Raw genomic sequence first — 23960 nt, 5'->3', positions numbered from 1 at the left:
TCCATAGTTCCCATGGAAGAGAAATATGCACCAATGCTTCCCTGGTTCTCCAAGCTCACTGTGCCAACCACTGGCTAACTGAGCTAACTGAGCTAACAGCAGCAACAGTAAGCAGCAGGTAATGTTTAGTCTGGTGATATGCTGACCACTTTATAGTTTTGAGTATGATTTCTCCAACTCTTACAAATTTAAACTAAATTGTGTTATGCAAATAGTAAACTCCCTTCAGGAGAAACAGAGTTTGGAGGATGAGTGCGTAGCGTTAGCGAGTGTGCAGTCCAGAGAGAGAAAGAAAGAGCGTTTAGAATGAGGTTTACAGTAACATTAATGCTGTGAAGGTAGAAGCGCAGGGTGTGTACAGTTTAGGGTCTTTGTGGTGAGTAAGTAAGTGGTAAATAAAAGCTACAGCTCCTCAAGCCAACCTACTGATTAAATTGAAGGGGGTCGGCGAAGGGTAATCGCTTTATTAAGGAAGAAAAAATAAATGTTTCAAAAAAGTATGATATTGAAAGTCGTTTTGCCTTGTCAATTGTTCGATATGACGTGACACCACTTGTACTGATTAAATCATTCAAAGGCAAGGGAGATCAATCAATCATAAAGAAAACAGGAGGGGAAGTCAAATGGTTATTAAAGATTAAATCAACCTGATGAGTACATTATATTTAACTTATTGTAGGACCTGTAACCTGAAATCCTTAATTAAAATGTAATGCCAGTTTTAATCAAATGTTTATCTCTATACCATCAAGTATTCATCTCAGTGTCTGTAAACAGATTCTTACAAATCATCAAAATTGTCTTCTTTAAATTCACCTCATTATGCCTCATCTGCTGCAGGAATATAGTACATCTGCCTCCCTTCAATCAAAGCAGTCATGCATATATGTGTCAGTCAATGGAGTTATTTTCAGCCCCTGATCACACAAAAATCATCCAACCCACTCCCACCACCTCAATTAATCTTCAAAGGTGGCACCGCCGGCCTACAACTGATACTGTCCCCTTCGAGATGCAATCATTGTAAGCTAATTTCATCTTAAAGTGAGGTCTAACACAGAGGGTGAGTGCAGCTCATAGTAAAAACAGCCTGCACTACTGATAACCAAACACAGCTGTTGCAGCTGAACTCATTATTCATGATTCGTTCCTGACTTGTGAGGAAAAAATGAGCCTCTTGTTGGCTGAGGTCACGTCTTCAAATTCAGGGCAAGAGCAAACACACACACATACACCCGCCCCAGCTGATAATTACTGACGGTCACATGGCTACTTCCGGACAACAGTGTGGGTGTCATATTAAAGATAGACCAAACCTTGGTGTGGCTCCAACAGTCCCCCATCCTCTCCTCTACCATGTCTGTAGTCTTCCTGAGTCCAGCTAATAGTTCCTCTAATAGTTCCTCTAAGCATGTCAAGTACCAGCTTGAGGAAGCTCGTCTGATCCTCCGAGAAAAAACATGCGATGTACTCAATGAGTGCTCAAAGCATCTCTGCACAAATATCATTTATACATCACAGGAAGCGGTTGTGGTAATGAAAAGTTCGAGACTAAGAGCCTACACAGTCTTGCACCGCTTTGAGGCATTTGAAAGTACAGCCGACAGAGAACCAGACAATACACTGTTGAAGCTCTATTACTGAAGTCGGATCATGTCGTATGAAGAGTGATAAAATCTCTTGAACACCTTTGAAGCAGCATTCGCAAATTAAACGACTCCCAATTGAAGCACTCAAGGACAACAATAGGGAGTACTTTGAGTGCGAGGTACTTTCCAGTCTACATTGTTTGTCAGTTTCAATGGGCAATCGCTCATCAACGAGCCAATCAACAGAAGAATGACAAGATGAAATCCCCCCAAAAGTTGCATTTTCTACTGAAATACAGAGGAGATTCCTCAGCCTCATCACTTTCCTTTGTTTTTCTCCCTCAGTTTCTCTGCCCTCACCACTGTTATCTCCACTGTTTTTCTTGTTTCTAAAAGACATATCCCTTTTCATTTAATACCTTAAGAGCACTCTCAGAGCTAAGTGGGAATTAAAGCAATCAAATACTTTATGATCCCTAGAAAGCACCGACCATTCTTGGAAGAAAACGGACAAGCACACGTCACCACAGCCACACCACACATGAACCTTCCTCCAACGCACATAACTCAGATTACCCTTTTTTGCAGGGGCACCATCTTATCCAGTTTGTCTCCACGTGGAATTTGTACCCTTTTGAAATATCCAAATCCAGAAAATGTCCATCAAAGTCCAAAGCAGCACCACAAAAGGCTGAGGTTAGGTTAGAGAAGGTCACCAGACCATTTTTCGCAGGTATCCGAAGCGGAGCAAGAGTGGGCCTGGGTTGGGAACAATGTCCGCTGACCCCACTCCCACTGTAACAAAGAAAAATGCAGAGTTGCAGCAAGTAATTCCCAGATTGTCTGGAAGAAGGATCCGAAAGAATAGAAGGGGAGGAACCGATGCGGCACCGGCTCGCTCACACACAAACACACTGTGAATCTGAGGCCACGGCTGCCCACAGCATTCAGGCTTAATGCTCCATCAGGCGTAAGGTGGAATAAGTGGGATGAGAGAGGAGGATAGTGAGAGAGAGAGCGGAAAAACAGAGAGGAGAGGAGGGGAGGGGGGGTTGAACGGAGTAGAAATGACAGAAGAGGCGGGATTACATGGGAGGGGATTAGATTTAGGGGGGGACTATCCTGCACGGCTGGGACCTCATGAACTCTTGGAACTCTGCGTTTTACCGTATCTTAAAAATCAAACAGAATATATGATCTGTTATATGATGATTCACTCTGAGCTAATGAATCTTGGCTTTGAAGAGGCAGTGGCTCAAGCTAAATGGAAAAGTCATCAACTAAGCAGCTTCAATGGAAAAAGCAGATTAATAAATTATGAATCGCAGAGAGGCCAGTATCGAAGACAACAACACATTATGTGAAAGTGTGTCAGACGAGAGCACACAGTCTTGTAGCCTCCACGCTCCATTTCATAAACCCTGCGAAACATCCTGTGCATTTCATACAATTTGTCAATGATGTGGCACAAGCTAGGTCTAAATAATTCATTGAATTATCATCGAAATCGCAATATGGCCAAGTGCGATATCAAAATAAAGGTAAAAAGAGAACTGTGTGCTGCAGAGATGATCTTACCTATGAATCTTGTCCTCAAGATGTTAAGGAAACAAGTTTGGTACAGACCCCAACAAATGTCACATCATCATGATTTTAATTGACATTTTTCAGTCAAAAAGGGAAACTGTGACGCAAAAAGGATCATTCTCACTAATCGTGAATCATATCGCAATTGTTGTTTCTGTCGAAATAATCTCAATATGAAAGTAGAGCAGACCAACACGTTGGTGAGAGAGAATAAGTCAATCGACAGTCAAGTGAAAAGCAACAATTGTGATTACTATTAAATCATTTGAGAATTTTTAAGTCATGTTTTAACCATTGCCAGATAATCTGAATATCTTTTGGTTGTGGACTGTTGGCCAGATTAAACAAACCATTTGAATCTGTGAGCACCCACTGACATTTTTCTAACATCTAACAGACCAAATGAATAAGGTTTAACAGACAAAACAATCAGCAGATTAATCAATACACACTCAAAATGTGTAGATACTCAAACTTAAAGTTGGTTTGTCATCCACCAATATACACTGAAGAAAAAATAGAAGAAGAACTGTGGCATGTGGTTGTCACGCTCATGACGTCAAAATGCTGCAGCTAGTTAGAGCCACGAGGCGTAGAGAGCCGAACATGTCTATGTGAGCAGACATCTCAGTCTTTCTCACCCTCAGGTGTGCAGAAACTACAGGTTTGCCACGAGAAGTCCAATTGTCCGATGTAGAGATCCATGTAAAGACAAAATGACTTCCCTGTTCAAACTGCAAAACAGCGGTATGAATAGTAGATGTGACCCTTTTGATTCATTTACCTGACTCTGCCAAATTTAACAATTTTCCTGTTACTTAAACTGACATTTGCACATGCAAATCATAAAGTGTCACGGTTGGCTGGACAATAACTACATTCATATTCAACCCTGCAGAGGAATTTTAGTAAAGCCTCCTCTCATGGCCCCCGAACTAAAGACTAATAACTCCTGCTCCGACTCTTCCGTTCTGTCATCTGCGGCCTCTGACACCTGACCTTGTTGCTGCAGGAGGGGAAAAGTGGGGGATCCCTTCAGGAGACGGACCCGCCCCGCTCTGCTTGTTATTTCAGGACACAGTCCCGCTCGCTGTGATGCATGTACTATTGTGGTAGTACAAGAAAGAAAACAAATAAGAGCTGCGTAGCTAAATATTTTATTATTGTCCAGGAAATGGGAAACAGGTTCAAACAGAGAACAAAGGAGACCCTCAACGGTTACTAAATATATGTAGGTTGTACATGTGCTGTAAGAAAACAAACACATACTTGTTTAAGGCTCAGCCTCCTGACCTCCGACCCCTTTCCAACTGGTGATGGAGATTATGGCGCAGTTTAATGTATTAGACTGCCAGTTAATCTGAACTAATGCACATTATTTAGCTACCATTACAGATCAGATCGCGTGACCTCACCCACACTGAGGGCACACTGACCTGCATCCCCCACAACATTGAGGTTTTTCTCTTTCCTCTTCTCTACAGCCTGCAATACAAATACCACCTGATTTATTGCACTGAAACATTTTACTGTGAAGCTCATCCGCAGTATGTGAAAACAATTAAATATTCATAACTTCACTGCCTTTCTGTTCATAGCTTATCAAGTGTGAAATACATCTTAAGGCTGTTAGGTCTTTGTATTCTTTATGGTGATTTTTGCCACCAAATGCAATGACTAACTAAAAGATAAAGATAAAGTCTAATGTAGCCTCCTGTTCTACTCCTTTCAACCACCGAGGGCAGTATGGAGTGATAACACAACAATTAATGGTAGCAGGTGAATATCAGAAGGGGTTTTAGTGATAATACCTTTATTACCTCTGCCAATAGGGTCATATTTTCACCTGTGTCTGGTGAAAAAACTACTGAACACATTTCACTAAACTTGGATGTAGGATTGGTCTCAGCCCAGGACAGACACAGTATTAGGCTAGTTGTTAAGTACTATTTTAAGATCTATATTCTCTGATTCCAGCTTCTTAAATTAGATTTTTTTCTTGTTTCTTTACTCCTCTATGAGGGTAAACTCAATATCTTCCAGTTGCTAACAAAGGACTCTCAGGATGTCCCCTTGGAATTGTGCTGATGCCGATGCTTTCCTTATTACACGTCCATTACATTTTGCATTCAACATTTACTTCATAATGATATGTTGAAGCAGAAAACGTAGCTCTCACCTCAAACTCTGTTTACAGGTTGTGGAATAAATGGGGCATGTGGAGGAACTGTTCCGTGACTAGTCCTAAGTACAGATGGGTTTCACGTAATAATGCACCTGTCACCCCAGAAGCGAGTTGGGTCATGATGCCGGAATGCCGATGATACTAAATAAGACTCATTTGAGATGGTCAAGATGAAGGGAACATAATGACATCATGGATGGAGAACTTTAAAAACAGACTGATCCGGAGTGAGGTAACCAGATACAAAGGAAGTGAGCAGCAAAGAGTGTAGAAACACTTCACAACAATGTTGGTGATAACAGGACTGCACTCTGAACAAAGGCTCCTGGGAACACTTCTTGTTTTATTACAGCCTTGCCACCTCTACAGAGGTCGCTTTCCTGCTCCGTTGATCACAGCAAAAAAATCAATACGCCATTAGAAACAAAAGAGATGAAGAAAGGGGAAGCTGTTTCATTTGTCGACTCAGGGAATTTAACAGGAAATTGCTGACTAATAGGTTAAAAAGATGTAAATGCAGATGTGACTCAGCCATCGGCAAAAAAAGACAAAACGCTTCTATATGCTTAGTGTTTGAAATACAAACATCCAATATGTCCCCTAAAAGATGACTGCAATTGAGCTGAAACAACATTAACACAACATATTTACAACAGCTAGTGCAATAAAGTCTAAATAAACAGAGCTCTCATTATTTTAATTGGCAGCGCAATAGTGCAATAGTGTGCAGATTTCAAAATGGATGTTAAGGAGGATTTCACCAATGAGTGCACTGTGTTCCTGATTAGTTTCTGCATCGCCTGAAATGAGGTGACCCCGAACGTATGATTGATGGAAATCGCATTTGTGGCTTTACTTTGATAATCAGGTTAATCTAACTGCTAACCTCCAAACATCTAAAATCAAAATCCGGTCAGGGCAAAGTTTTATGCATCAACCGAACAACGAAACCGATGCAGTCGTATGACTCAAGTCCTGCCTAAGTAAAAAAAAAAAAAAGTATTTTAAGTTTCCAAATGTTGCTTGTGCATGGAGCTTTCAAGTTGTGTCACTGGTTTCTATATGAAGTCTAGTCCTCTGACAGGAAACCTGTTGAGCCAAAGAAAAGCAGATGTCACAGCAGAGTAGGGGGGTGGCTGAGGGGACAGATGTTCTGCTGGAAGGAGGACAATGGGACAAGAGGCGTATAGATGCTTTTGTCTTTTTTTTGGTAATGGTTGAGCAAGGACAGTAGGTTGAGTTTGATGTGTTGTGTTTGGGTTTTGGAGGAAACAAGAGGAGGCTTCGACATTTATTACAATTTTCTGACATTTTATAGACCACACAAATGAACCGTTAATCAATAAAATAATAAACAGATTAATGACAATAAATAAACTGTCACGGTCCTGTTATTTCTACTTCATTTACATTTCATCTGTCTTTCATCTGCTGTGGTGTCGCCTGCACTGTTTCCCTCCTGTGCTCTTGCACTCGTCCCCAGCCTGCTTTCCCTCCACACCTGTCTTATCTTCCTCATTAGCCCAGGCCTGCTCCCAGTTCCACCTCCACCTCATCCGCTCGTTAGTTTAATTTGTATTTAATTCCAGTCCTTAGTTTAGTCATTGTCGTGTCATCTGTTGTGTTTTCCCATTCCTGATGTGCCCTTGTGTTTGCCTGTTCCTTGTGTATCCGTGATCCTGAATAAAACATAATTCACTGCACTTCCTGTTTGCCATCTCCTGCATTTGGGTCTACCTTCTCTGCTCGGCGCGATATAAGCATTAGTTGCAGCCCTAAATGACAGGTGTTATACAAATATGATTAGAGGGATTGTTCCAATGCTGATACCAATATCGGAAATGCCTCTTATACTGCCAAAAATGCTGGATTTGTTATGATTAGTAAAAAGAGATGTGCCTCTTGTCTATGAGGACCATTACGGTAAACATGAAGGAGTTATTTCAGGAGCCTCATTAGCTGACAAACCCTGCGCTGCAGTGAGAATGAGAATGGAAGAAACTGCATTCATCCAGAAGTGTTCATTAGTCTGTGAGCGTCCTGCCAATTCAAATAATAAACAAACAGCCCGATTGTTCTTGCAAAAGTAGCCCTACCCCACCGAATAAAGCAGGCAGAAAATGTCTGAAGCTCTGGAGTTGATCTTCTGGTGAAGCTTTATACACTGCTTCTTACCAACCACAGGAGAGAAGACCCACAAAATCTACTGTCGTCAATGCAGCGCTTCACTGTGTCTGGCGACAGTGGGCGTCCAGCAGCAAGGACAAATATTTGGGGGGAGATGCCAAACCCTCTCTCCAACACACACCGGGCTTTGTACGGGGAAGCGGGGCGGAACAATGCCTCCATAGCCCGGTGTAACCCTAGTGTCGGAGAGGAGTCGCAGGCAGACTGGACAGTGGACTCACACATACAAACACGCTCGTGCACACACACAAACAAAGAGTGACGATCATGTGCTTGACCGCCGAATGAATAGTTTCCCTTGGCTCTCTCTCTTTGGGTTATTAAAGGTTGAGAAGGGTTTGTCAGCCTCCAGCCCACCCACCCTAAATGAGGATTTAACACATGAATAGAGACAAATAATCTCTTCATGTGAGAGGCTCTGATGATTTCCACGAGTGTCAAAATAGGCTCTTGTCTCAGGCTAATTAAGAACTGGTACAGGCAAATTAGGCTAATAAGGTAACTGCAGAGACGCTTTCACTGACATTATTTACCTCCACCTGCCTGGCACGGTGTAGGATGATACCTCTATGCAAAATATTACCCCAACAGAACTAAACATGCCCACAGGAAATGTACAGACTCACACGCACAAACTTTTTACAGAATATGAGCAGCTGTTTGGCACAGTGAGTGACCTTATGTGTGAGAGCTCTTGTTTGCATGCCATGTAGGTATTTATAGAAACAAACGCCTCTGCTGGTCTGAAATTTAAGAATGTGTGTTGGCGTTTGCACACGTGTATCATGCCTCTGCGCTCATAAAACATGTCTTCCCTGTGGCTGCCTGCATGCAGCACCAGTATCATATATGAGTGGTCTGTTGACTGGATAAGAAATACCCAACCTTATTGCAGCAGTTAGGCAACAGGAAATTGCTGTCACTTGTGAGTCATATTGACTGGAAGGGTGGACCAAGCTGGCATCTAACGAGTTTTAATTTTACAATTTTCCTGTCATGTTCAATGCCAGTCAATTACTGGTTTCAGCCATCTTTCAAGCAAATGTGTTAAACAGTTGCTTGTTTCTAGCTTCTAAAATGTGAGGATTCGCTGCACTTCTTTGTCATTCATGAAAGCAAATGAGAAACTGTGTGGAGCATCTAGCTCAAATTTTTCAAATCAATCTTAAAACTTTCAAATAAAAACTAAAATAGCATTAAAACATGCTCAAATCACTTGCCTGAAATATATTTTATGTTGTATCACAGATCATATACACATCAAAGAATCTAAGTACACATCCAATTTAACTTTCTTCGTTTTGTTTTTTTTTTTTTCGTTTTTGTGGGGAATACAATGTACAAGCCATGCCTTCACCCATGTGACAGGCTCAAGCAATTCAAAATAAATCAGGAAACCATTATAGGAGATCTTTTCGAGTAATTTATGTGCGGATATTCAAAATTGTCACAATAAAGAAATTGCATGACAATCGACCGATCAACTCGTCCCACCCCCAGTTTGAATGTGAAAAATAATCCTCCAAGAATAATTTCTGCTCACTTACAGCACTTGTCATCCTCATCTGCAGAAGCACCTGCAGATACTCTTCATAAGGACTCAGCTGGTCCTCTTCCTTTTGCTCTTCTTTTTCCGATTTCACAGAACGAACACTGTCCAGGAAAACAAAAAACTCACTCCTTCGACGCAACATGGTCACTGTCTTTGTGCGGCAACAAAGGAGAAAAATGGAGCTCCAGACGAAGTTAATCCATCTCAGAGGAGTAAAGCACGACAAAAGTGGTGGTCAAGCAGAGCCGTTTCAACAGATTTAACATCCAGCATATGGTAATGCCAAGATTGATCCAAACGCATCATATATCCTGATAATCCAGGAACATATTCAGCAATCGAAGCACACCAGATGCAGGCAGAACTAAAAGTATACTGAGAGTGAACAACAGAAATGTTGTTCCCAGCACAGAACTTGATTAAATGACGCTGTAATTAATCTGATTACTACACCTCCCGTCTAATTACCTTACCCACCCAATAGGACGCAGCTGTTATGTGGATTAATCTGCTAGGCCGGCAAAGACACTTCAGCTATTGTTCTTGTTGAGCTGTTTTTGTTCTTTTTGGCGGATAAAGCTCTTAAACTCTTATATAACACATTCCCTGGAATTAGGGGCAACTTTGAATTGAAGATTATGGCTAATATGAGAGAACCGCCATGACACTTCATATACTGAACTGCTACAACATAACTGTTGCTGACGGCTGATATATGATCTGATATTCTAAAATAAACATTAAAAGTATTCAACCAGAAATTTGCACCACAACACATGAACTTGCACCACATGACTACACTGACGTGCCAATAGCTCTCGCTGGCCAGCTGCGAGGTTAGCAGCTAGTTAGCTATGTTCAACGTGCTCTTTCAAGTTTTTTATTCAAATAAATACATGAACAACTTTCTAATGCCACATTCAAGATCCCACACATCAGTCTGAAATGGCTACTCTGACTTGAAGTTTCTGCTCTTTGCTGAGGTTAAGTGCTTTGTGGTCGTTGTGAACAATTCTGTTGCTGTCGGAGCTGCTCTGGTCTTTGTGCTTTTGAACGACAGGTTCAAGGACCGTGTACTGTGAGAGCAGTACATCGATATCATCGCTAACCTTATCCAACAAAGGCTACCTCATGTCTCATTCACGTGTCAAAAAAACATCTAACATTATCCTAATCAATGTAAACAGCAAACAGGGCTACTCTTAATACCCATGTTAATACTGTGAAATTTTGGCCTCATTTTCTCTGCTATTTCTGTACACGTATGCAGAGGAGAGGTGAACTGAGGGTAACATCACTCAAGTTGACATAAACTTGTTACCGTGCAATGCAATAAAAGCTTTCCAACATAAGTTAATTATTTATGTCATACACATAGACCATCGTTTTATTGCCTAATGGGCCTGATATAATATGTCATAATGAGTTTTCAAAACTCCCAAATAGCAATATCAGTATCAGCCGCAAAAATCCATTATCAATCTTGCTTCGCCATGGTCTTGCTGCCCGGTAGGTAAACTGTAACACATGGCATCAAACGTGTTAAGCGGCAGAAATGGTGGGTTACCACTTCAGTGTTGTAAATGACACCCCTGCTCAGCTGTCCACTAATAGTATAGATGCTTTACATGGCTCAGGTGAATCTCTTGCCCAGGCGCTCAAGCTATGTGCTGCCATGACACGTCTCATGTAGACTCTTTTTCCGCTGGAGACAACCGTGATTTGAACATAATAACTACACAGTCTCTCACAGAGGGTCCAATGATTACTAGACTTCCCTGCCAATAGGTGTCAGTCTTTGAATTTAATCATACTGTCGCTGCTGTGGAACTTAGCAATTGAGGGAAAAAACTAACCTACAAAAAAACAGCAATAGCTTATAATTAAGTCTGCTGGCAAACATGATGGTAGTAAATGAAAGACTAGATTAAACATATTTGTGTTTTATGTGTTTTACACTTATACCCGACTGTCTGACAGCTTACAGTCTCAGTTCATAAATAGATCTGTGTGACACGCTGCCTAAGTGTCATGTAAGGCTTCTCTTCTTGCGCATGCTCCTCACTCACTACAGCAACAAGTTAATAACTTCTAGCTTCAAATAACAAGAGTCAAATCTCTCCCTTGAGGATCAAATCCTACTGAAGTAAGACTGTGTGCCAGCCCCTTTTTCCTTTGGGTCTTAGATCACTTGTTTTCCTCTCCAGGTAAACTTGCTTGCTTGTTACCTAAGTAACAACTTATTCAACTTGCAGAATGGACTTATAAGACATGATAAACGTCAGCCAGGCAAGTATGGATAGTGCAGCCAATTAGCAGGGATGCTAATCTAAACCAGTGCTGCTGAATGTTGGGCAAATGTATGTGAACTCCCTCACTCACATTTGCAGAAGAATTACTGTTAATTACATGATTTTGTTGAAAACACTTTAGCAACATTTTACCACAAATGAATGCCAGAGAGGCTGTGGCGATGGAAGATATTATGTCGGATCTCGTAGTACATCTCCTCCTCTTACACCACACACAGTGTTTGAGTCCCTCAGCTACTTTTGCTCTACTGGATGAAAAGCCAACATTGTAACCTGCTAACAGCCCAAAAGGACTCTAAGGCAATAGCTTTAATCTCTCTTGTAAATACTAGAGGGTTTTATGCTGATGCTAGAATATTCTACAATCCTTTGTGAGAGGGGAAGGCCTCATAGGACCTGGACTACAGAAGTACTTTCAATTCATCATCAAAATGAGATGAAATCTCTAGGTGGTCCTGTTTTTTTGGCTGGCATCACTAACAGTTTTCAGACAAGTTCTCTGAATTCTGTGGCAACACTTTCACTCCACCCTGACATGTCTCATCTCAGGATATGATTAAAGATGGCACAACTTCTACTCATCTGGGAAAGACTCAGATCTCTAACACCTACTCTAGGAGACATGGAAATGTATTAGGTTTGCGAGGAAGACAGTCTTTGTTATTGAATGAAGCCAGACCACACCACAGGAAGTGATAGATATAATTTCAAAGGCCATTTATTGCCAAAACCATTTTACTAATACAATCAAAGATCTCCACCCTGTCTGTCTGGCATTATGCGCATGAGTTAATGTCCAAACGCCCCACATTGCCCCATTATCAACTGGAATGGCACTCAGTAGTGTGCATACCTCCACCAAACAGTCCTCCTTAACTTCAATAAAGCAAACCCAATATCAAATTAACATATTTAAATCCACATCATCCATCCAAGTTTCATGGAAATACATTCAGTAGTTTTTGTGTATTGATGCTGATAAACAAATTAACCAATCAACCAACAAACAGACCTCTTTTACGGTGGTAGTAACTCCTTAATAAAGCAAGATATTCCAACTAACAGAAGTTTTAATACAGCATCCCGTAGATTCAAGAGCCGTAACAGACCACAATGATGTACTATCTTGCCAGGAGCCCTTCTCAAGCCCACACAGCCTCTCAATAATCAGAAAAATGTGAGGTTAATTCTTCCACAGTAAAATGGAAAATCTAAGCTGAGAAGCACTGAACAACCGTTAAAAAAACAGCTTTATTCTGAAGTAACAAACGTGATTGCACCCATTAACATCTGCCCAACAAAGGCAATTACAGGACAGGGGAAAGCCAGTGAGTCAGTATGATGAAAGTGGAGAGAAGAAAAGAAAAACAGAGCAAATTAGGAAATGTAAAGCAAGGCATGAGTGGGCTGGAGTAAAAGCTGGATCTCCAGCAGTTAGAATTATTTCAAGCAGTGGGAGACAAATGTGTGGTAACTGTATGGTTGCACGAGCCAGTTTTCATTATGGCTTTGTATCATTTAACATCAAGCAGCCATAAAAATAACTCCTAAAAAAGGTGCACATGGTAGCGACCATGTTCGCTGACCACATCTGGTATCATTTAACAATGAAGAAGCAAAAGAACAGACCGCTATCTGTCAGAGAACCACTGTTCCTTGGCCTCAGAGACGTCCCCCTTACTACATGATCACAAAAAAGGACAGATGGAGAACTGAGATAACAGAGACAATAAAATTTACAGTAGCATCTTCAGCACACACGCAGTTGATGTGTGTGTGCAAGTTAGCCGTAGCAAACATCTGTGCTGTCACATCCAGGTGCTCTTCAGTGATAAAGAACATAGCCTGCAGAAATACTCGAGAGGTGAAATCTGCATGAATGAAACTAAATGATCATATATTTTATCTTTAACAAGCAGAATGTTTCTTGTTTATGAGTAGTTTTCTACAGAAAGATACGGGTTTATTTCAAAGGAAAAAATATTTCTTATTGTCTTTTGTTGTAAGTGTGATATGTGGCTGCTACTAACTCATTAATGGTTTAGTCTAGGAAATGTCAAAAATGTGTGTGAATTGCCCAAAAAAATATCTTCAAATTTTTTGTCTAACCAGCAACCTAAAACCCTCAATCACTATGATGAATGACAAAGACAGGCAGCAAATCCTAACATTTAAGAAGTTGGAATCAGAAAATGTTTGACATATAAGTTTCAAACGTGACATAAACGCTTATCAGAATTGACAAAAAAATTACATGAATAAATGTCAAAACTGTTTGTATTATTTCATTGTATCAATTTCCCTTTCTATGTGCATGCTATCACTGATGTTGCTACCTGCTTATAAGCAAGATGTGTTTGTCTCACGATGAGGTACACTTATGCCTGAAAGCATAGGTAGTTCGATGGAGACGTTGCAGGGAAAAAGAGGTTGTTGCCCTTTCTGCACCATAATTCACCTTGAATAGTCGTAAAACAGCTAACAGTGCGGACAATCTACCTCGCTAGTGTTTCTCTGTCGAGGGAAACTCAATGCTGCCAGAGCCGCAGAACAAACAACGCTTACAATATGTAGTACAATATAGTCGTAATTAGGAGGACATGGGACATAGGTATGGGGGTCAGGTGACAATATGTCAGAGCTCATGTGATTGAGACCCGACGGGGGTATAATTTCCACTGTCACAGCAGTGATTAAAGGCCGACTTTACAAATAACAGAAGAGGCGATGACTCAAGATTAGAGGGTGCAACAGTCTGTGGTGGGAAGCATTGAGTCACCTTTTCATGGACAAGATGACAAAAAAGCTTCGTCCTTTCAGCTATTCAGCTCTGAAGAAGTGGAAAAAACACTTGTGGTCAGAACACACCCAATACAGAATATCTAAATGAATTGTTTACTGAGTATGAAACATAAAATTGGGAAGAATCATTTCAAAACCCAAAGGTATTCAGTATACTATCATGATAAAATAGTATCTGTATGTATTGTCTGTAAGTATAGGTTCCGTTTGAATACCCTCTCACCTACCCCCCTCGTCCTCCTTTATTTCTGCCTCTCACTCCCCAGGGGGCAGTCTGGGGCCTACAGATCCAATGTGGATCCATTCATCACTATTTTACTGTCAGGCAGGTCCAATGAATGAGGTGTAGAGAAAATGGGCTTTGGGTGATATCACTGAGTCAGCAGGTGGGTGGCAATGAGTGGAAGACTTAATGGGGGGTTGCAGGGGTGTCAGTCTGGTAAGGGTTTCAGTCGCTGACCCCCCCTGACAGAAGGAAACAGACTGGCTCAAGTTTCAATCCTGGAAGTGGCCCTGAATGTCAAGTGAGCAGCAGGGGATGAGGCTGCTGGGCCCTGGGGGAGTCTGAGCTGAGATGAGATACAACAGCAGAGAACACTGAGGAAATCTCAGTCTAACACCAGGCTGTTACATGCAATACCAGGAGATCAGACCTGATATGTAACTGCTGTACATGCATGACTGAAATCTACACAAACAAGAACCACGAGGGTTTGATTGAACTTTTCTGTCTGTGCCCCTCGGGCAAAGTCTAGAGCACCTCTTAATGACACGAAAGAAACAAGTTCCTCTACAGACAATACCGCTTTCCCTTCTCAATTACAAGAAGGGCGATGGCCAATAGATAAGTGCTACTGTGCTACAATTACAAATACAACACAAACTCGAGCAAGCGTCTCTCAAGCTGTCCCCTATGGCAAAACAAGTACAGATAGCCAGGTCTCGACTGACACTGAACAAAGTAACAAACCATTTGGACAATTTCACCAACCAGTGAGGAACCACACATGGGCAAACTTGCCAACTATTCTAAGGACCACTGCATAGTTCAACTCACCTTAAGCTGCTGCTCTTTGAGTAGAGTTTCTACCTTGTCCATATCGCCTCATCAATAAGTTGTGCGCAAGAAAAAGATGCTTTTATATTCCACCACCTACAGAGATCCACGTAAACTCCTACGTTCAACTAGGTGTAAAATAGCTTGCATCCGTTTCCAAAAATTGACCACACGAGAAGTGAAACATCCAAGGTGTGTCATACTGAGAAAGAGTCGGGTCAACTTGTTTTTAGCTGTGACCAGCAACTCTGGCAGGATCTCCTGACAATCTGATTTACATGTTACTACTTCCTGACTCCTTGTGGTGTAGTAAACTTAATTCACAGATTGAAAAGATTTTAGTAAGGCAGAGTTTAAAAATAGACAAGAACAAGTTACAGTCTCTATATTTGCTAAAGAAGAACAAAGCTAAGACTCTATGCATTGTTTTAAATCATGAATATTATGCATGCGTTATGAATGCATGCATACCTTGCCTAATATAACAATGGTAAATACTGCATCTTTCAAGGAAGGATACAAGTTTGCCTCATTAAAATCTATATATGTGGAAATTGGGTGTTTACATCACAAGTAGTCATGAAATGACAGACTGTCAATTTTATATTTTGTCCCATCCCAAGCATATCTGAAGTCACAGCTATTGCAAATTCATGCTTCTTCAATGTAAAGCTACAATGCACATCTAACATACAGTCTGTGAAAGTTGTGTATGTAGTGTACCACCAATCTGTTTCGATCTGACAAGGTACCTCTAAGCCTGGTAAGTGTCACTTTTGCTGCTTAGAGTACCAGCTTGTAACACCTGAGCCCCAAGAGGAAATACATAAGAGATGTTGTGGTCTCCAGCTTACATGATTACAACCACTATTTAGGGTGTAATGCCTCTATAGTTAGTTGTAAAATATCGCTCATGATTTTCTTTTTTTTTCTGACCCCTGTTACACCGAGAAACAGTCCCATGTTTCACCACAATCTACTTCCTTCTTCCTTGGTAGCGTTTGTACATCATGCCTCTCTTGGAAGGGTTTGGGGTCCTTATTATGCATGCTTGTTAAAGCATACTGACTAATTTACTTAATTTTCTGCTTGCACAAAAAGTAGAAAACTTGCATTTCCATCCTTCGAGTACGCTAGAACAAAATACAGAGTGGTTTTATAGACGAACCATTTCCAGGTTAATGGAGGATGTTTTTGTAACATTTTTGTAGGTAATGCCACAAGGGCAGGCCAGTGGTGGACATAATTTTCATGGCAGCAAACATTCCTACTAGAGCCTGTCTTTATGTGGAAGGTGAAGACTATAATCAGTGCTATGATGTTGCACCAAAGGCATTCAACATTTTGAAGTCTACCAACTGCCTGTGGTGCTTTACTCATGGTGACTCACAAACCCTAAACAACAGCCATCGCAGCCACAACCCACCCAACATTCACAATTTCAACTCAAGTAAACTACTTTGATGAATGTAATTGCATTCAGAACACTTGCACAACCTCGGCAGAGTAGTGTACGTGACAGGTTGAGAAACCTAGCTCGACTGTGACTTCACTTCCTGAAATATCATTTACTTTCCTGTTCGCAACGAGGAACAACAGGATGTGCATGATAAAATGTGCGGCTCGTGTGGTGTCTCATCCTTCATCTGTCATGTTGCACCATCCAATTTTTTAAGCTAACCTCAAAGAAAGGGATCATAAATGCAGGAAAAGCTTGACTTTTTTTTTTTTTAATTTGGGATTTCTCAAAGCTCATTACGAGAGCTGCAATGATAAGTCTATTCAATGAGTTCATCTATAGAAAAATTAAACTCTCAATCAGTTCAGACGTTTACCAAGCAAAGAATTACTAACATCCTGCCGTTGCTCTACACGAAAGCGTGGGTGCTGCCGCAGTAACAGCCCTGGTGTCACTCTATGTCTCAGTATCTGGTCTGGTTTGGCACGACAAAAAATAAGCCGTGTGCATTCTCCAGTGGCAACAGCCACCTGTAGAGTACTGCTGTGCTGTCTGCTGCCCTGTTGCAGTGACTAAGATTAAAGGAACAAGTGTCTGGATTCCATTCAGCCAGCATCTGGTTGTAATACGTTATTCTCTGCAAAAGCTCAGTCTCTGTTTAAAAAACTTTTCGAATGTTTTCCAGACTCAAAGTACACATGAAAGCCTGTGGAATACCTTGAGGCTTTGTTCGCTTCGCATGACTACCTGGGTAGGAGTGCTTCTCGGTCAAGCATTGCAGTAGTAAAGCAAAAATACACTGACATCACCGGGAAAATGCAAAGAATGTGGGGTACTGCTGGTTTTCTTGGTGAACTTTGGACCAGGTAAATTACTGGAGAATTCATGAGTGCCTCCCTCCACCTCCTTTTTTTCTTGGAAAGGAAAACACATCCATGATTTAACTATCTCCAGACCCCTTTTGCTGCTTAGTAGAAAAGGAAAAAAGAGCCAATTCATAATATTGACTTTTCTATAACTGCAGCTTTACTAGGGAAAGAAAGTGCCCCATGCTGCAAGAACTGTGATCAGGTGTTGTGAAGTATTGATGGCCTACAGGTCAAAATTGAGTTGCTGTCGTTGTACACCACAAAGGTTGCAACGTCAGTTTAAGTCAATAAAATGTGACCCTTCCTGCAGGTTCAAATGGAAGCGGCTCCATGTAGTAACTTGCAAGCACACACTTGTGCATGTTTGCACTGAGACTTAAGTGCACATGTACTGAAAACATACCATGAGAATCCTGTAACAACAAGCCAGCACCTCTGCCATGTAATATGTCAGCACGCTGACAGCAGAATGACTGCTTTTCCAGTGGATCATTTCCACAACAAACTAACAACACGAGCCACTGAAACAAAATCCAGACAACAGGAATTCCTCTCACCACAACTGCTTATTATCAGGTTGTACAAATAGTTTGACACAGTCCTGTAATCGGCTTTATACCAATGGTGTAGTTTACAACACATCGCCAAGTGTGAGAGTAGCTCAGTGTCTGAATATGGGAAAATACCACTGATAAAGCGGCTGGCCTGATAAGGGATACTGGCAGGATCGTCACTCCTTAAAAGTGAATTTAAGTAGGATGAAAAGTGACATCACTGCACAGGAATTTATTGTAGTAAGGTCACTGGGCCTCGACTGTGTCCTCAGTTGTTGCTCAGATGGGAGTGATGAGCCAAAGCATTGATGTTGATAACATTAACCTTATAAACTTTATATCTTCTTAATAAAATTAACAAGATATAAGTTCATCTGATGTCCCCGTGTGACTTTGTGACTATTGTGACTAAAACTGTGGAAGCTCCAGTGAAATGCAGTTTGTTTTCAAATCTAAACTCGACTTAAATGTCAGATACTTCCATCTGTAAATGCAAATCGCATATTCATAAACAAAATAAACAAATATCGTACTTTTTACGTCACCACATTTGTATGACAGCTTTAGTTACTAAAGAAAAAAAGTCAAGGAGGCGGGACATGTTGTCCAAAATGACATCAGAGTGAGGAAGCACTGAACTTCAAGGGTAATTTAAGAATGGTGCATGTTTTAATGCAATATAGTCATTCACTTTAAAATACTTGAGTGTTTTCACAGCTCACGCCTTTTCTTAGTCTGACTTCTACTACTTCTTCCTGATCTGTACATCTCACTGGTTCCAAATATATGTTATCAGTGTCCTTGAATACAAATAATCAGAGTCAGCCCTGAAATACCACAAGAAGCGTTTTTACTTTTGATACCTTGTAGAGCCCAAACCAATACTAATCTTGGGGTTAACACATTTATTAAGAGGTATAAAATTACAATATCAATATATCAGCTGATAGACGCACATTTTTTGAAACGATCCCTTAAAATGACAAAAAGTAGGTATATTTTACAGTTTGACAATAAAGCTATGATCTACAATGACACCAATGTAGTAAACTTAATGGGAATTTAACAATCACAACTTAACTTTTTCTGCATTATAATCCCTTTAAACATACATTTCTATATCCACGCATATCAGGTAACATAAACGATTAAATCGATATACCTGTGATTGGAGAATATCGGCCATTAACATCGGCTAACCGATATATTGGTCAGGCTCTATCTTAAATAGCATTCAGCTGATAATACCTTTACTTCACTTTAACTTGAAAATACTCGAGTATTTTTCCAGTGTGGTGGTACATGTGATTAATCTGACTTCTGCTACTTCTGCATTTCATTGACTGTGATTAAAATTGAACATCATCCATGATTTTTGCCTCATGGTGATTGAGTGAAAACAATAATTAGCAAGCTGTTAAGTGTGGTTAACCAGCCACTGCTCATCTGTGCACACCAGCGCTTCACAGTCTCCTCTCTGTGCAGATAAATAAAAGAGAACTCAACTACTTCCTCCACTGGACGTGCTTGTTTCACATGTATAAGAAGCCACGACGTTTAACATGACATACATAACATACATGCTCGACAAACAGATGTGGGGTATTTGTGAGGGGGTGTGTGCGAAACGTGGTTAGAACGCTCGAATGTCAGACGTTAATGGACGGTTAGCTAGCTAACAACCGTCACGTACAGAATTCCGGGGCAAACGTATATCACAGTTTACATGACGGGTGAACAACACTGGGAACGTACACACACTGGAAGAAGGAGAGAGAGAGGGGAGAGGAGGAATAATGCAGCAGTGGCGGTTAATAGCACCACAAATTAGTTGGCTAACGTCGCAAGGAGGCTGAACAGCCGCAGAGCAGAGCGGAGCAGCGGGGCACGAAACGACGTTGTTTTAGCGGCAAAACACGGAGCCGGAGCCGCCGCGTCTCATCCGAGCTAATTTCATCCGAGGACCGTTATTTCCACACGGGGCGACACAAGTGCACCGACTACTCACCCATAGCTCTGACCCCCAGCTCATGGTTCCAGTACGATGTCCTCGGAATAATCCACAACTGATGTGTTTTTCAGCTCACACACACAGCGGCAGGAGACGTGATTGTGTTTGTTTGGGTTTTTTTTTTTCTCTCTCTCCCCCCCTCCTCCTCCAGCCTCTCTTCTCTCTTTGCAGTCCGCCTGTATTAAAAAAAAGAGAAACAGGGATCCTCCTATCTGAGCTTAGCTAACACTCGTGTTTTCTCAGCGCCTCATCCTGTCTGTCTCATACAAGATGGCCAGGAGCTGCAGCAGTGTAATCTTCAAACGGGGGGAGTCTCGCGGGCGGCGGGCACGCGCGTTCGACCCGATGACAGCTGCTCGCGAGCGCGCGCACTCACGCCATAAGAGGAGAAGAAGAAGAAGAAGAAGAAGGAAAAAAGAGAAGCGTGGTGGGGGGTGATTCTCTGCAGGGGGTGTCCAATAAAGCCTTTACAAATACTCATTCCCTCACTGCTGGTGGTGTTGCATTTGAGCTGAAATGCAGAGGGAACATGGTGGAGGTGGTGGTGGTGGTGGAGGGGGGGGGGGGGGAGGGGGTTCAGAAAGGTCACCACCCATGGCAGATGTTTCATTCAATACCCCCAGAGGCTTTAATGCTAACTTCTGGGCAGCCAACCCTACTTTCTCCTGCCATTCTTTCTCTCCCCTCCCTCTCCCTGATAACATGCAGGCTTTTGACAACACCCCAGATTTACTTGAAAGGATAAGTTCACCCAAACACAAAAAAAATGGAAATTCAGTTATTATCTACAACGTTTTGTTATCCACAAATCACTTAGAGGAGCCTTAAAGCTAAACTGTGTTGCAGCAACAGCTGAAGTTAGACAGGAACAACAAAAATAATCATAAAATGTCTCCATGCAACTTGTCCAGCGAAATCTACGGAAGCCCTGAGATCCAAAACTGATTTAAAAAAGACAGGGTCAAGCTCCTGCACCTACTTCAAATTGCGTGCTATTGCTTATAGCTCACAAGCTACAGTGAAAGTTTCTGCGTCAATTTGGAGTGACGGGGCTTCCGTAGACTCGGATTACGCAGGGCGAGCTGTTTGGAGACATTTCCTGATTTGTTTTTTAGTTGTTTTTTTTTTTTTTATTTAAAACAAGTCCCCATCTACTTCAGTTGGTTAGGAGAATGCTGCCATGCTGCGATAAAGTGAAGCTCAAGAGAACTTCTCCAAATTTCTCATCTGCATATGGATGAGCAGCCTAGATAATGACCAAACTTTCATTTTAGGGTGGACTGTTCCTTTAACAGTTTCACACTTCAACCTTGCACATGTCCAGGTGCAAAAAACTACTGTCGGCATCATAGACTGTCGATTTAGTCAACCAAAAATGGATATTTAGTATATACTTTGTAACAGTTGTCTTAGTTTGTTCATGTTGATGGTCTCCTTTTTTAAAAAAACAAAAGAAAACAAAACAGATTTTAATCTCAATAAGACCTTTACATGGTTAAATACGGAACATTTTCATTTGAAATGAGAGAGTCAATAGTCAAGTCACATGTATTTATAGAGCATGTGTAAACAACTGTTGAGAAAAGTAATTAAAACAAGAATAAATAGGTAAATATATGGAGTAGACGAAATTAAAGCAATCAAATATATGAATTCATTATACAGGGAAATGAAAAACAATTGATATGAAGATGACATTTAAAAAAATAAACATCAATACACTGTATTTATACTGGCCGACATCTTACCCAGACATACAAAATCACCATATGAACAGTTATCAATATCATGGTTATCATTGTGATTCTCTGCGTGAATTATTACATAAGCATTACATCTATGATAATAATAGCTTCCTGTTTCACTTAAAATGAGAAGGCGATTCACTGTATTTGTACAACAGCACCACCATCTAGTGGTGGGAAATGTTTACAAAGAGATGCAGGGAGGTAAAAGCTGTTCAGTGATGACTTACCAAAATCACTGTTGAGTGTTCTCACAACAAACATGTGTGCTTGTCTGAGACCAGTGTGATAGATAATATAAGTTATGTGGTTATTCTCTTCATGCGTGTCAAAGGTCCTGTGATTTTGGACATCTTACTGAGACAAATCTTCAATTAAACCTGGTTCTTCTTGTACTGTGAGAAATCAAATCACCTACTGTAAAAAGGGTCCATAGTCAACTATTGCATTAAAGATTACTCAGATTTTCAGATTCAGATTCAGATTCAGATTCAGATTCATGATTTATTGTCCCTGAGGGGAAATTCATTTTCACAGTTCTGTTCCAAAGACACCAGCACACGTGCAACACCATAAAAATACATACATACATATACAGATAAACAAAAAAAAGACCACGACATCTACCGCCTGCTGTTTAGAGCTGTAATGGCAGAGGGGATGAAGCTTTTGCAGAAGCGGGTTGTTCTGCAGGACAGTTGTCTGAACCTTCGACCAGAGGGGAGGAGGGTAAAGTATGGATGTAATGGTGGTGGGGGTCATGGGCTATGTGCAGCGATTTGTGGATGGTGGCAGTGTTAATGAGGGCTGGCAAACTTGGAGTTGGAAGGCCAATTATTTTTGAGCAAGTGTGAGTGACTCTGAGAAATTTGTTTTTGGTATTGAGGGGCAGCATGGTGAAATAGCAGATTGCTGATTAAATTGGTAGGTAGGATTTAAAAATATAAGTGATTTTGAATAATAGGAGGTGTCAAGTAGCTGCAGCCAAGTTTATGAATGGGAGACATCTAGATGTACCTTTTTTATTTAATGTCTTGGAAGAATTTCTGCAGCACCCCCAAAGCCTCAAAATAGAACAAACCTCTGCTATTCTTGTCGAATATAACAGGAATCTAGTTCAAAGTATGCTGTTTTGTCATAATTATTAGGTAGAAACCAAACATTACAAGCTGTGCGTGCAGTTTCTCCACAAGTTGTGCTTGCAGTGTTGTACTGGACTCAAACATATCACAGAGGATCAATGTTTTACTTTTAAATCTAATGTACAGTGAATCACATTTACTGAATGTTTTCCATTTATGGATTGTATACACTGTGGTTGTATTTGCATTCAAATGAAGATTTTATTTTGCTGTCTTTAGTTAACTATTGTGTAGTAACATTACTGAAATAAAACCTTAAAGTAAGTAAGTGATCAATGTGGGTGTCACAGCAGTTTCTATTTGTGTTTTTCAGTTAAGATAATAGGGAAACATTTGGATTATGTCATTAAAGGGTAACTCCAGCAATTTTATATATTAAAGTGTGTTAACAGGTCTTGGAGAGTACTACAGCATTTGTGAAAAAAGGAGTATACAGTCTTTTTTAGCTGCGAAAGGAACTTACGTGTAATCTTAAAAAAATGCCTCCAGTTATGTCACTCAGTGGCTAAATTGCATTGTGGGTAATGCAGTCCACTGGGCTAGTGTTGCACTCCTACAACACTGTTGGATTCATTATGGACAGTTAAAAAACATTTGATCAAAACCTACAGCAGAAACATAGATATCACCTTCTTTATTCCACACGTTCCTCTTCCATGCCTACATCACCCAGAATGCATCTCTGACTTCATAGGAGGCAACTATACAACTCTGATGTGTGTGTTCAGGTTTTGAAAAGGAGTCCACTGATTATGGAAAGTTGAAAATATTACAGATATTGCCTTTTTTATTCCAAGCATTCTTCTTCCTTTTAGAAAACTGGAGCCTATATTACCCACAATGCAACTTAGCCACCAAACATTACTGGAGGCCATTGATCAGATTTCATGCAGCTTCCTCTGGAGCCAC

At 40.9% G+C, this 23960-nt stretch overlaps 1 protein-coding gene across 32 annotated transcripts in view; it reads right to left on the bottom strand.

Annotated features, from left to right (window-relative positions):
- Window positions 1-20515, bottom strand: part of fnbp1b (formin binding protein 1b) — a 66518-nt gene extending 46003 nt beyond the window's left edge. For 7 of the 32 annotated variants that reach the window (XR_003986162.1, XR_003986165.1, XR_003986156.1 and 4 more), the window contains exon 1: window positions 20162-20512. Coding sequence is in view for 7 of the 32 variants with exons in the window: in XM_030435195.1 (XP_030291055.1) it covers window positions 20162-20185 (24 nt within the window). In the remaining 25 variants the exon portion in view is untranslated. Of the gene's footprint in view, window positions 1-2165; window positions 2583-20161 lie in introns of those variants that run through there. The other 25 variants (XR_003986148.1, XR_003986150.1, XR_003986153.1 and 22 more) reach the window with 9 other exon arrangements.
- Window positions 20516-23960: the final 3445 nt, after the last annotated feature.

The sequence above is a fragment of the Sparus aurata genome, chromosome 12, assembly GCF_900880675.1.
Source record: "Sparus aurata chromosome 12, fSpaAur1.1, whole genome shotgun sequence".
NCBI lineage: Eukaryota > Metazoa > Chordata > Actinopteri > Spariformes > Sparidae > Sparus > Sparus aurata.
This window is presented reverse-complemented; position numbering and strand designations above follow the sequence as displayed.